General features: G+C 38.6%; 1 protein-coding gene across 2 annotated transcripts; it reads right to left on the bottom strand.

Annotated features, from left to right (window-relative positions):
- Positions 1-3,292: 3,292 nt before the first annotated feature.
- HNRNPA3 (heterogeneous nuclear ribonucleoprotein A3) lies at positions 3,293-13,079 on the bottom strand. Of its 2 annotated transcripts, none has more exons than XM_053918800.1 (11): positions 12,922-13,079; positions 10,592-10,714; positions 10,358-10,504; positions 10,061-10,271; positions 9,658-9,747; positions 9,479-9,574; positions 9,309-9,383; positions 8,713-8,850; positions 7,787-7,909; positions 7,622-7,691; positions 3,293-4,842 (listed from the first exon to the last, which is right to left on the bottom strand). In XM_053918800.1, the coding sequence occupies exons 1-10, from the start codon at positions 12,991-12,993 to the stop codon at positions 7,639-7,641; spliced, it is 1,128 nt and encodes a 375-aa protein (XP_053774775.1). In that variant the 5' UTR covers positions 12,994-13,079; the 3' UTR covers positions 3,293-4,842; positions 7,622-7,638. The 2 variants fall into 2 exon arrangements, with proteins under 2 accessions (XP_053774775.1, XP_053774774.1); XM_053918799.1 differs by lacking the exon at positions 3,293-4,842 and adding an exon at positions 7,159-7,529.
- Positions 13,080-13,468: the final 389 nt, after the last annotated feature.

The raw sequence follows: 13,468 nt of genomic DNA, 5'->3' as shown, positions 1-13,468 counted from the left end.
TAGAGCCAGATGGCCTGGGCTTGTTGCTGCCATTCCAGAATGACCTCCAGTAACTCAGCAATCAGGCTTGTTTCCTCATCTGTACGCAGGCACGTCCAACCTGTGGCCCAGAATGGCTATGAACGCCACCCAACACAAATTCACAAATTTACATAAAACATTGAGATTTTTTTGTGACTATGTGTCACAATGTATTTAATGTGTCGCCTGAGACAACTCTTCTCTCAGTGTGGCCCAGAGATGCCAAGAGGTTGGACACCCAGATTGTAGAGGATACTATTGAGGCTAAGCACTCTACGAATGGGCATGTTCTCATCTCCTTTAGCCTTGTATTAGGATGCTGATTGCAAGTGAAAAAACTGAAGTCCAATTAGCTTAAATGAAGTTGGTTTTGATGACTGGGAAGTTCAGGCTGAAAATGACTTAAAGGTAATGGATCTAGGCATTCAAATGTGAAGATTGTACTGACTTTCCTTGTGTGGTTAAGAATTCCCTCCCCAAAAGAAACAGAACGAGGAAAATAAATTTTTCTTCCTGTAATGCTGGGGAAGAGATCTCTGCAGACGACATTTCCCACCTCCAGACACAAAATTTTCAAATCTTGAATAAAGTACCCCACCCTAAACAAAACTGGGCAGCAGCTGGGGGATGGCGGCTCTTCCCAGCAGCCCCATCTGGAGGACCTGGAATCAGTTGTCACCTACTACAAAGGGAGAGCACCGCTGGACACCCCAGAACAGACTTCATTAGCCTGACAGCAGATGCCTTTGCTCACTTGCCATTTTTTTTTAATTAACCAAATTTCAAAATACCCTGTCAAGTTTATGTAACTAAAAGATACTTTTTACTACTAGACATGCTGCGTATTAAGAAACTAAACCATTTAAACATAGGCACACCGCAAGTTTATTGTGCTTTCCCTTATTGTACTTCAGATATTTTACCAATCGAAGGCAAGACGCTCCACCACCAGATTGCAGTTCACTGCGGTGCTGGGGAACCAACAACCCACAGAATGAGATCTGCGTGTCTGTAACAAATCCTAACTTACATATGACTGAAGTAAAGCTTTCACCACTTCATGGGATTTGAAATATGAAAAAATTGCTAAACCTTACAGAATTCATTTAAATTAGTTTCTAATTTAAAAATATGTGCCCATGCCTTTTACATTGAGGCATATCAAGTATTTTATTAGAAACCTTAATTGAATGATACTGCATTTCATATATAAAATTCATTCTCTTGCTGCGATTTCTCAAGCCCATGCTTCCTGGGGATGGGATGGCTGCTTAAATGTATCCTGTAGTACTTCCCATACCCATTCTTTTGCTTTTAGTCCTCTGGCATACACAATTCTCTTTCCTATCTGAAGACTACCTGTCAGGCCTGTTTCAGCTTTCACTTTCAGAACTGGAAAAACTTGAATCATTTGTGGAGACGACACTGGCATAATTAACTTTGTCACCCTTTAAAACGCTGTGTATGCTTCAGGACATATTCCTAAGACAGTACCTGTGATTACCAGAAATATTTTTAGAGATCACAGACCAGGAACTAAGTTTAGCTCTGGTACATTTTTACATTTAACCAACAGACTCAAGGAGGGTGGGTGTAACATCCATCTACACAAAGTTAGAAACATTTTTAATCTGGACAGAACTTAGGGCAGAGAATTTTGATTGCGACAGTTATTTTTGGTAACGGGTGAAATTTAACATTCTCCATATGGGCAGCAAACCACACTAGTATACACAGTACTTGTGACTGTCATCAAATCGTATCAATTACTATTGCCAAGCACCTCAATATACCATTTATGTATCAGTTATTAGACTCACGTCTTCCATGTTTTAAGGTACACCTTAGTAAATCGAGTTTTGATGTTCAATGTAATGTTTAAATTACATACTTAATGCATATGAAATAAACATCCTAAGGGGTCAGCTGGCATCACCAAACTGCCAAAGGGTAGCATGGCATAGGAAAAAGTTTAAGCCCATATAACTCACTCAGGCTAAGTTCTGCTTTAAAATTTTTCACTGATAGGCAAAACCTACTAACTGCATTCCCCCCACTACCTATTAAATAAAGGTGTAAAAGATAACAGATTAAACCCAAATGTAAGACTTAAGAGTCCCATCTAAGTATTTTAAACTTGCAAGGGTATCCAACCTGCAGCCTATGAACCACATGCATCCCAGGACCCAGGGATTCACCCACATTTGAATTCCTATTCCTTGTTAGTTTTGTCAGTGCCCATGTAACCTGCACGTGTCTCAACACACCTTTGCCGTCACCTGGATTTGAAAACGTGATGGGCAAATATGATGCATTTTAACTATTACCTTATTTCCCTAGCCCTTGGTACTTCCAATTCTACATCACATCAACCTCATATACTAACAGGATCCTACCTTTGCAAAAACATTAATCTTCAAAAATCTGATGTGCAATGAGTGCGTGTAGGATTCTAATTTATCTTGTCCAAGTATTTTAGTTTCATTTAACATGTTTTCATTTGAAAAAAATGTTTTGCTGGAAATCAAATCCTGAGTTATTTTTGGAATTCAAGTGTTAAGCTGCAATGATAAAGGTACTTACTTACAGCTGCGTATGAAACCACTGCATACACTGACACATTTAACACTTCAACATGTGTTGCAATCCTGTTAACGGCAGTCTCCACATGGCCACAGTTCAAATTGTTTCACTTACCATGATCGTAACAGCCATTAAGCTAAGAATCCATATACTTGTGTTTTTATCTCATTTATCAAAACCCCACCTCACAAACTCACCGAATTTTAATTGCCATTACCTTTACTTAAATCGCAATATGTTTAAAATTATTTATTTCATGAAAGCTTTGCCCAGCCCACCCTTCTAGCACAGAAATTAACTGCCTTAAAGAAACCCAGTACTTCCAGCATCTGGATTGGAGTCCCCCCCCTTTTGTCCTTCTCCCAAATTGTTTTTCCACTTGCTCAATTGTCTTTTTACATTTTTTCTGACATTGCACTTATCCTTAACTACATGTCTCCCCCCAACATCTCATATATTCTGTCTTTTAAAAGGCTTATTAAATCCTTAATTGGCAGTAAGCTTTTGAAAATATTTTCCATGCCTATTTCCCCATGTTTTCTACGGAACAGAATCCACTTTTAAAATTAAATGACATGTAAAGGCTCATTCCTTCCAAGTTTCCTGTTTATTACTTACTAGTCAAGTATGTCATATTCACCTACAGCATTCAAGTCAAATGAACAATGTGAAGTGACAAAACCACACACACATTTCTAAAAATATTTTAATGAAAAAGTTATCTTTCTGTAAACATTTCAGTATCCTACAAATGAAACATTTGAATCCATTACAGACCACCTCTTACGTCTTAAAAACCAGAAAACATTGAAATTTAAAACTGTGAATACTTATATAAGCTAACAATCCTTACATTACCCCTGTACATTAGCATGCTTATTCCCTATTTCATGACATCAAATTGTGACTTCTATAGACACTTCTTAAAACCAAGGTTATCTCAATTGTTTAGTTCCTTAACAAACGGTCTCTATCACCGAAGTTTCTTCTTTAGGACGGGTGGAAATGTGTTTTGGTTTTTTTTAATATAGTGTAGAAAGCGGTAACCTGTGAGTTGCTTTGACAAAGCCAGTGAAGTTTGCCTCGACCATTTCCCTTATGAACTTCTGTATTTTGTTTACCGGTGCCATAACATTAAGAGCATCATGTTTTTCATAAATGACAGTGTAACTACATTTAAATTAAATCACTTTATTTCATAAAAAAATGAGATGGACTGAAAACAACAATGCCTTTAAAAATGTTTCCTTAGTTAAGTTGCTCCACTAAACGTGTTATAAAGAAAATTTTAGAAGTAAATTACCTCATTCAACACTTCAATTCTACAGTGATGTGTAGAAATTTAGCCCCGATTTAGATAAACAGAAACCACCAGTCATTCTGTGAGAATAAACTCTGGCAAACTTACTCCTGTGTATGTACTAATCTCATTTATTTATAATTTAGAAACTAGTTTTAAACACCCCTTAAGTGTTCTTGTTTTTTTAAGTGAATTAACAGCAAATCTCAATTTTTCACAAGCCTTTTTGGGGCAGCAATAGCCCTTATGAAATCAGAATCTAATTTGAACAGTAAGTTTAATTGTTCTTTGGGGAAGTTGTCTTTTAAATAGTGTTAGCATAATTAGACCCTCGCTGCTTCTGCCGATCAGGTTAAATGACATTAAAAAACGATAAAAAAAAAGGACCAAATATTTATCCTTTACTCCAAATAATTCCCTGATTTTATATTCAAGAGAACTTATATATGAAATCACTTAATGGAGACTATTTTGATATTTTATCATCTGGCAATTTAAAAAGTTCACTCCAAGGTGTTTTTCCTAGAACAAGGACTGGCAGCTTCGTGTCTGTTGTAACTAAATCATGCTTATTACAAAAATCCTGCAAAATCTGAGGTTACTCCCTTTCCTTCTCATCAAAAACTGACTTTACCCTAAAGACACCAATGATGGATTGTGTACATGGGGCCACATCTCCTTCAACATGAACTCTCATGGTTATCACAGGGAAAAATTTAAAAAACTGTTTTAAAACATTTCAGATGTGGTTCCAAAATAAAGTTTGAGCTGAACAAGCTTTGCTAATGTACCTCAAGTGTATAATGGAAATTTGTAGGGAAACAAATGGTGTCATCAGGTTTTACTGTGAACTACAAACCTTACCCAGCCAGAAACCTTCGTATTTAAGATGGTAGGAAAGACATTCCTCATTTAGGCAAGTAGGGTTCTCATTCAACCTGCAAATCAAAAAGATTACTCTTACCTTGCTTTACAAAAAATTACTCTTTAATTAGTGAAAAAATTCAAATTCAAGCCTTACCTAATGCTTATTGCCCTTCCTTGAAGGTCTAAATGCTAGACCTAGTGACTGTGGCAACTATCTCTCATTGATGTTCCAAAAGGCGAAGAGCTCCTTCCTGCTAGACTTTCTTCGATATTTCAGTTGCAATAAGCAGATTTAACTAGCTTTTGGAAAGTTGCTCACTATCACCATAGTATCTTATGCCTTCACTTCTCTGTAGTTGAAGCTCTTGCTGCTGCCTTGTCATTCTTTATTTATGCTGACTTGTCCATACTCAAAGGCTGCTGAAGTCCTGTCTTAGTGATTCTCCTTTGATCCACACTGTGCTTAAAAAGCACATCTTAGGTCCTTTAAAGCTGGTTAAATCGCTCTCCTCATGGCTTACTTTTCCACACTGTTCACAAGAACTAAGCTAATACAACTTATAAACAGGTTACATACACAATTTCACCTGCTTATAGGTTGCAAACATCAACTTACTGAAAATATTTTCACTATTAGACTAGTTCCAGAACACAGAAAGTTTGTTAACAGTACAATTAACTTCATATGCCATTAAAGGATACTGTCAAGGTTGTGTCAAACAATTCCACAAACACAGAAACAGGAAATGTTAACCTCCCCCCATCCTTCAACCTGTATTATATGAATAAAAGAACTTGAGACAATTTAGCTCAATTTTAATAAAATCTTTCCCAAGCATTATTTGACCAGGTACCCAGGTTTAAGTTATAAACATTGACAGTGTCCATTTATATAATAACCACACTTGCAGTTGTTAAAGACTTAACCATTTTCTATTATTTGCCTATTTTCTATGCTGCTTATTCACATACGTCCATTAACAAATGGCATGTTGTCTGTTACATTTATTGGTTTGTGAGTGTTTTCTGGAAAACTGTAGTATCTGTGAAGACCGATTTCCATGCTGGCATTGCATGCATCCAAATATTAATGCACAGAGGCACAGAATTAGAGCAACAAGAGAGCATATGCAAACACTAGCACGCCCCATTCCCCTTTTTATTGCTTCTTTTGCTTGGTACTTCTCAAAACGAAAATAAGAACCTTGAATTCAACGTTCAACTGCCAAAGAAATAACAACAGCAGGGCACACACTGAGGGCTTGAATGAAATTGTAAGCACTAGGCTGGCGCGAAAAACAGTAGACATTGACGTTTATATGTATATTCGACCTTATTATCTAAAAATCTCTCCCACGGTCTTCCCAACAAATTACCTTGTATCAACATGGTTTAGGTTCAAGCATACATATAGGATAACAGTGTGTTTTTGGGGATTTTGAATATAACTCGACAATCCAAATTTAAATTCAGGTCTTTGGAAAAGTGGAAAGTTTATACTAAAGCAACTGTGGTTCAACTTCTGCATTAAGTCATGTGCATCAATTTTTATCTAGACTGTCCTTTGTTCCATCCAGTAAAATGTAGAGGGTACAAACAGGAAAGCATGCCAGCCAGTAATGGGTTCAACAATGCGTGATTTTTATTCTCTTACTTTTTAGAGTATGTATCAAAAAAATATATATTAAATCAAGGAAAATAACTGAAGATTTATGGGCCTCTTGTGCTTTAAAAAGGAAAAAAGGTAGCCACCAATTTGCTGAGATAGAGTAGGCTTAGTGGTCCTGTATTTTGAAAAGTTTTTAAGAATGATTTTTAGGAGGAAAGGAAAAACATCCACTACCTCTTTGCAGAATTGAAACAGAGGGCAGTAGACATTTTTTACACCCAAATAAAACTATGGCAGCAGTTCACATGTGACCAAGGTGAATGTAGAATGGAGATGTTCTAAACACAGCTAGGACTCTCAGCAAAGCTAACACACTAAAACCATGATTACATTTTTGGGGGGAAAAAAATGCACAAAACCAAATAGGAATTTTGAGATTTTTTCATTTGAAGGTAAATCTTAATGCTATTAAAGTCACAAATATGCTAATTTAAATACCCAATTCTATTTATCTAAAACACACAATGCAAACATACAAATATCTATTCTCTCCACATGTCAGAGCCCATTCATTTCATGGTTTGGAAATGGGGAGAATAGATTCCCCTTAAACTGCAAGTCAGCAGGTGTTTCTTTACAGTTAACTTTAGCAAAATTCATACAAAATAGTGATTAACAATGGTCTTCTTTACTTGTTAACTCACAAGGAAACACCTTCAAAACTGCATTTTGTTAAAGATTCTGTACTAAAATGTAGAAAAACTGAACTACACAAATATTGAAAAGTTAAAAATTCCTTAATTTTTTATTCCTGGTACCACTACCACAATTTACAGGGCAATATACCTGATGTAATGAAAAGAAAAAGAAAAAGACAAAGCTACAACAGATAAAAGACCTCAGGAATGTACATCTAATTGACACTACATTGCATTAATCAATAGCTGCACTTTTTGCAAACTGTGGCTATGACAGTCCTGAACAAGAAGGGTTTCCTGTTTAAGCTGCAGTAACTTTTCTGACTATGGATCATCGCTCCTTCTGTGGCAGATTTTTACAGTTCCTCTAATGCATTTGGGACGACTGTCTCAAAGTAACCTGCAGCTTTCCTGACAACTCCTCGCTCTCTCTCCTGCTAAGAACTGTAGCCTGTTGAATAATACAGGATAAAAAAATTATTACACTCAGTGAACAGTTCCACATGTTTTTATCATCATAACAAAAATTTAAAAGATACCTACCCTTTTCTGCTGAGTTTTTAGAACCTTCTGCTACCATATCCACCACTTCCACCACCAGATCCATAACCACCTGGAAATACACATGTAAAGAATTTTAAAAGAAATATACATGAATTTATAAATTTAAAAGGGTTACACAGAATTTTGATGAAAAAAATTACTCACCACCATAGGGGCTGCCCGAGCTTCTTCCACCAAAACTGCCCCCCTTCATGGGTCCATAATTTGACTGCTGTTGTCCACTGTAATTTCCAAAATCATTATAGTTCCCACCACCACCATAGTTACCTGAAATTACAAAGTTTTGAATTGTGGTTACTAATACAATAAGTATTTCCCTCTTCTAATACATGTACATCATCCTAACTATCACGGCAGCATACTCTACAACACTTACATGCAACCCTTTGAAAAGAGATTTTACAGAGCTACCAAACTCCTCACCAGAGGCCCTCTAGTAAACCTCAGACATGGGTAAGAAAAGGAAGAGTGGAAGGTGGTCCCAAGACCATGTATCTACACTCTACTACATGTTCTCTCCTTCATATCACTAACACCATCAAAATTGTCAGTTTAATTCACTTTAATTCTGATGCAATATAACTTTTAAATCAGTGACAGAAAGTATTCTAAGTTAACTGTTAAGAAAAACCTGTTGTTGCTACATTAATACATTCCAAAACTCAGTGCATTCGTAACAAAACTCTTTGAGTATCAGAGGGATGATACAGTCTTCCTTATAATCTGTATGACACATTCAGATTCAAAGTACTTTCGTCAATTAGACCCCAGATGACATCCTATTCATTTTAACAATTTTCTGTCCCCACTTGTCCAGTTTAGAAGTGCCTAGAGTTAGGTAAAATTCTGGCGATAAATGTATTACCGATAAACATCCATTTCAAGTACAAATAGTTGAATATATTTTACCAATTTACTAAATTAACAGGCACATTAAGAAAATTCAGTTGAATTACCCATCAACTGAGCTTTCTCTATACACATGAAATCTGACCAAATGCTACATTTTAACTCTTTTATTAAATATCTGTAATGTAAACAATGAGTATTTAAAACAAGTGAAAACTTACCACCAAAATTTCCCCCTTCATTGTAACCATCATATCCACCACCACCACCATATCCACCACCACCTTGGTTTCCATATCCGGGTCCACCACCATAGCCTCCTCTACTACTATAACCAGGTCCACTGCCATAGTTGCCACCTTAAAAAAAAGAAAAAAAGGGTCACACACAAAAAACAAATGTATAGAAAATCAGGTTATTAAACTATAGTTTATATTACATTTAAGCCATTGGAAGTAAGCCCATGAATTGATTTAGCACTGAAGCCTGGTTAATAGAACCAAGAATCTGGGCTAGTAATAATTTAAAATAAATGCTGAAATAATTTTGATATTAAATTCTTTTTCAATTCACTAAGGAAAATAGTAAACAGTCTCCTGAGATATAACAGCAGCGCAACCAACTGGTACAATAAACCTAAGTAGCCAAAAATAATTAACTAATGTTAAACCTTTAAAGGAAAAAAGTCATCTCCTGTATCAGTTCAGAGGCATACTTTAACCTTAAGACATTCAAGTTTTGACTGAAATTAAAAAATTATACTACTTAATTTTCAATAGAGCATAGGAAAGTCAAAATATGAGTTTAAAAAACTTACCATCACCTCCAAATCCATTATATCCACCATCACCTCCTCCATAACTACCTCTGCTGCCACCTCCACCATAGCCTCCTGAGGAAAATCAAGGCATGAATTACAAGTGTAACATTCAACTTACTGATAAATTTTAGGCAGACATGTACTTAGAACTAAGATAACCATCCTACCTCTTCCACCAAAGTTTCCACCACGGCCAAAGTTACCTCCACCACCTCCAAAGTTTCCTCCACGACCCATAAAGTTGCCAGATCCACCTCCACGGCCTTTAACACAGGCAAGGAAGATCTTTAAGAATCTTATAAACACCACTCATGTTTACTGTTTAAGTACATATGGTACTACTCACCTCTTTGCGATCCAGCAGACTGCATTTCTTGTTTAGAAAGGGCCTTTTTCACTTCACAATTATGCCCATTAATAGTGTGGTATTTCTGAACTAAATTTTTTTAAATCAAACAAACAAAAGTTACTTGATATTTGAAAAAGCACATATAAATGATATCCTTCAGCACTATGTAACATTAAAGTAGTATCAAGAAGGTAGCAACTTCTGAGTGGGGATGAGGAAATGCTCTGAGATAGTCATGTTTATTCTTGATCTGGATGCTCGCTACACAAAAGTGTACTCACTTCACGAAAACTGAACCATATATTTTATATGCCATTATGCACAATGCAATATTATAGAGTAAGAAAAGCAAATTTAGAGCAGAAAAAGCCACTTCTTTCTTACTAAAGTTCCTACTTACCAACAATTTTATCAACTGTATCATGATCATCAAAAGTTACAAAAGCAAATCCTCTTTTTTTCCCACTCTGCCTATCTTCCATTACTTCTATGGTTTCAATCTTGCCATACTTTTCAAAGTAGTCTCTCAAATTATACTCTTCTGTATCTTCTTTAATACCACCAACAAAAATTTTCTTCACTGTTAGATGGGCACCAGGCTTTACAGAATCCTGTAAGTATAAAACATGTAAGTAAAAAACCAAAAACCCCCAAATCTTTACATTTTAACATGTTATACAACATGGAATTAAAATACCTCTCTAGAAACAGCTCTCTTTGGTTCCACTACACGGCCATCAACCTTGTGGGGTCGAGCACACATCGCTGCATCCACCTCCTCTACACAAGAGTAAGTGACAAAACCAAAGCCCCGGGAACGTTTTGTTTGGGGGTCTCTCATCACCTACAAAATAAAAAATTTAAAGCACTGAAACACACCTCCACAAGTCCTCTATCCCTTTCTAGAATCTTTTTTTCTTTAGTAACTTACCACACAATCTGTGAGCGTGCCCCATTTCTCAAAATGTTCTCGTAAACTATCATCTGTAGTTTCAAAGCTCAAACCACCAATAAACAGTTTTCTCAGCTGCTCTGGTTCCTTTGGATCGTGGCCCTAAGAAAACAAACCAAGGCATTTTAATTATTTCTTTTAGTAGGTGAATTGCTAAAATGCACAAGCCTTTACTCCCATACAAATAGACTCACTATCAAATTCTATACCATTAATACTTTGTTCGGTTAAAAATTGGAAAAGGATTATACAAATCTCATCAGTTTATTAAAGGAATCAAAATACCAAGAAAACCTATAACCTGCCTTTCAAATATCAGCACCACTTCAACTAAAATGAGGTCCAAGGGAATCCCAGAATCCAAAATCCCTTAATTTCAAGCTACAAAAGTGCCTGAGGATAGATTTCAGATGCTGAGAAACTGCTTTGTAAGAAACCAACATGCTTGTAGAAGCAGTGTTTTATCCATGCCATTTCTTTTCCTGTTCACTATTTAGTTTTAAACTACAAAGCTGTGTGAGATGCAACTTAAAAGTCTTGAGTGGCAAATTTAAGGAAATCCACTGGTTACAAGCAAATCAAGACAATACTAAAATAGGTATTCCTCAAAAAAAGGCTAGTCCCGCCCCCCCCAAACAGACAAGAAATCCATGTTTCTTGATGGTTTCCTGTAACCAATTTTTTAACTGGTTATGTGCAGCAGAATTACCTATGTGCACTTGTATCACTTGGCAAAATTTTCAAATACATTTTGTAGGGTCACAAAAAGGGCAAACTGCAGTTAAAACTTATGCATGAAAAGAATGACCTTTTTAAATGTGGACTTAACAGTTATACAATTTAACCAGCTTTTTAATAAATTACATAAATTGCCATTTAATCCATGCATTAGCACAGCATTCATCCAAAGTCCTTACATAAAGGGGCTCACATTTACATTCTAAATGTCTTCGTGTGTCTTCTAAAGGTACAGATCTTAAAGCATTTACTATGAAGAGACTGTCCCCTGCTAGAAAAAAATGTTAAAAGATAAATAGCCTAAAGCATTAATTCTCTTACTTTTTATCTTTTCAAGTCCTAGTTAAGTGCATTTAATCAGCAACACCAAATTGACTTAAAAAAAAAAACCCAACCATACCCCACATAAAATTATCTCGAGCACATGAAAAATTCTGTGGTTGCAGTACTCTAAAACAAACATACAAGAAACTATAGCCAGAGCCATGAGGAACATAAAGATAAAATTCTCATCCCTGACCAGGAAACTCAGTTGGTTAGAGTACACCTCCCGATAAGCCCAGGTTGCAGGTTCAGTCACCGCTCAAGGCACATACTACAATCAACCAATGAAAGTAACAGTAAATGGAACAAGTTGATGTTGTTTCTCAGATCAATAAAAAGAATTTCAACCCTGGCTAGGTAGCTCAGTAAGAGCATTCACCCTATATGCCAACCCACGATTGTGGGCTCCATCGCTGGACAGAACTCACATAAGACTCAACCAATGAATGCATAAATAAATGGTACAAATCAATCTCTCTCCTTCCTTTCAAATATCCGTAAATTTTTTTTTCAAGCTCCCATTTTACCATGGGGCAAAGATATGTATAATTCTAAATATTTTAGCAAGAACAGATCAGAAAATATTACAAAGCAGCAAACTTTTTAAAATTTTATTTTCAACTGAATGCTGACAATTAAAATCTCGTCGTCTTAAGTCCGTAAGGCCTACGCAGGCGCGAACAGAACTGCAGGAAAAGCACCGCGCCCTAAGATTCCAGGCCATTTGCGGCATTTTTTGCCAGGCCAACTCCTCCTTCTTCCTTCCAATCTCGCGCTCTTTCCCAGCGGCAGAGCTAGGCGGCGGCCATTGCGGGCCAATGCGCCATTTCGTAACGCGGCAGCGGATCAATGTCAATGTGGCCGCCGCCCGCCTGCTCGCTCTCCCGGATGTGCCTGCTCGTCCCCTCCCCTCCCCCACCACCGCCTCCCAACCGCTCCCGCTCAGGCCCGCCATGCCTCCCTCGGCCTCAAATCCGAGGCTGCGCGGCCGGTGTGCCAGCTCCCCTCCCGAGTTCTCCCCAGCCACGCCGCACCTCCGAAGGGCCACCTGTGCAGCCAAAAGAAAAAACGAGGCGGGTGAGGGACCCCGAGGCGGCCTCCGAGGCGCGTTCCCCTCCCCCTCCCACCACCCGCCTCAACGCAGAGCGCGGGACAGCCGACCAGTCCACCCGGCCTCCCCGCTCCCACCGAGCCAGGTCCCCTACGCGGGCCACTACCCATCAACCCCCCCGCTCTCCCCCTAATACCTCCTCCCCCCGGCGGCGACGGCGACGGCCGGAGTCGGGCTGGGGGCGACCGGGCGGCGGTTTTACCTCCATTTTGAGACCGGACTCGCCTCTTCCAACTCGAGTTCAATATGGGACCGAGAGGAAGAGGCGGGGCCAGACGTCACGTGACGCGCTTACCGCGCGCCGCCAGCCTGGTGGAGGAGGGGCGAGTTACGGGAGGGGCGTGGCCAAATGGGCGCCAAGAGGGACTGGCTGAGCGGGTTGGCGGGCGGAGAGTGGGGGCGTGGCAGGCCGCGGGAGCGCGCGCCTCACCAACTTCGAGTGCGGCGGCGCCGCCCTTGCCGTGGTTCGCGCGCGGGCAGCTTTGGGGACGTCAACTCGCGTTCAGCGAATGGCGTGCGCACACGTCGAGAAACTCCGCGTGACTGCGCGTCACCGGAAAAAAAAAAGGCCTTTCCTTTTCTCTCCGCGCTTGTTTCCCCTCCCCCACGTAGTCTTCCTGGTCTCTGTATCCGAATTCATTCCACCAACAGTTCCTGGTTAAAACTTCGGTTTTATCCTGGAC

This window comes from Desmodus rotundus, chromosome 2 (assembly GCF_022682495.2).
Source record: "Desmodus rotundus isolate HL8 chromosome 2, HLdesRot8A.1, whole genome shotgun sequence".
Lineage (NCBI taxonomy): Eukaryota > Metazoa > Chordata > Mammalia > Chiroptera > Phyllostomidae > Desmodus > Desmodus rotundus.
The sequence above is the reverse complement of the archived record's forward strand: the minus strand, read 5'-3'. Positions and strand labels throughout refer to the sequence as shown.

Coding starts and splice junctions, on each gene's coding strand:
- HNRNPA3 (XM_053918800.1), bottom strand. CDS start 12,993: ATGGAGGTAAAACCGCCGCCCGGTCGCCCCCAGCCCGACTCCGGCCGT. Junction 10,715..12,921: donor GTCGCCGCCGGGGGGAGGAG/GTATTAGGGGGA, acceptor TTGTTTTCTTAG/GGCCACGATCCAAAGGAACC. Junction 8,851..9,308: donor TAATGGATTTGGAGGTGATG/GTAAGTTTTTTA, acceptor CTTTTTTTTAAG/GTGGCAACTATGGCAGTGGA.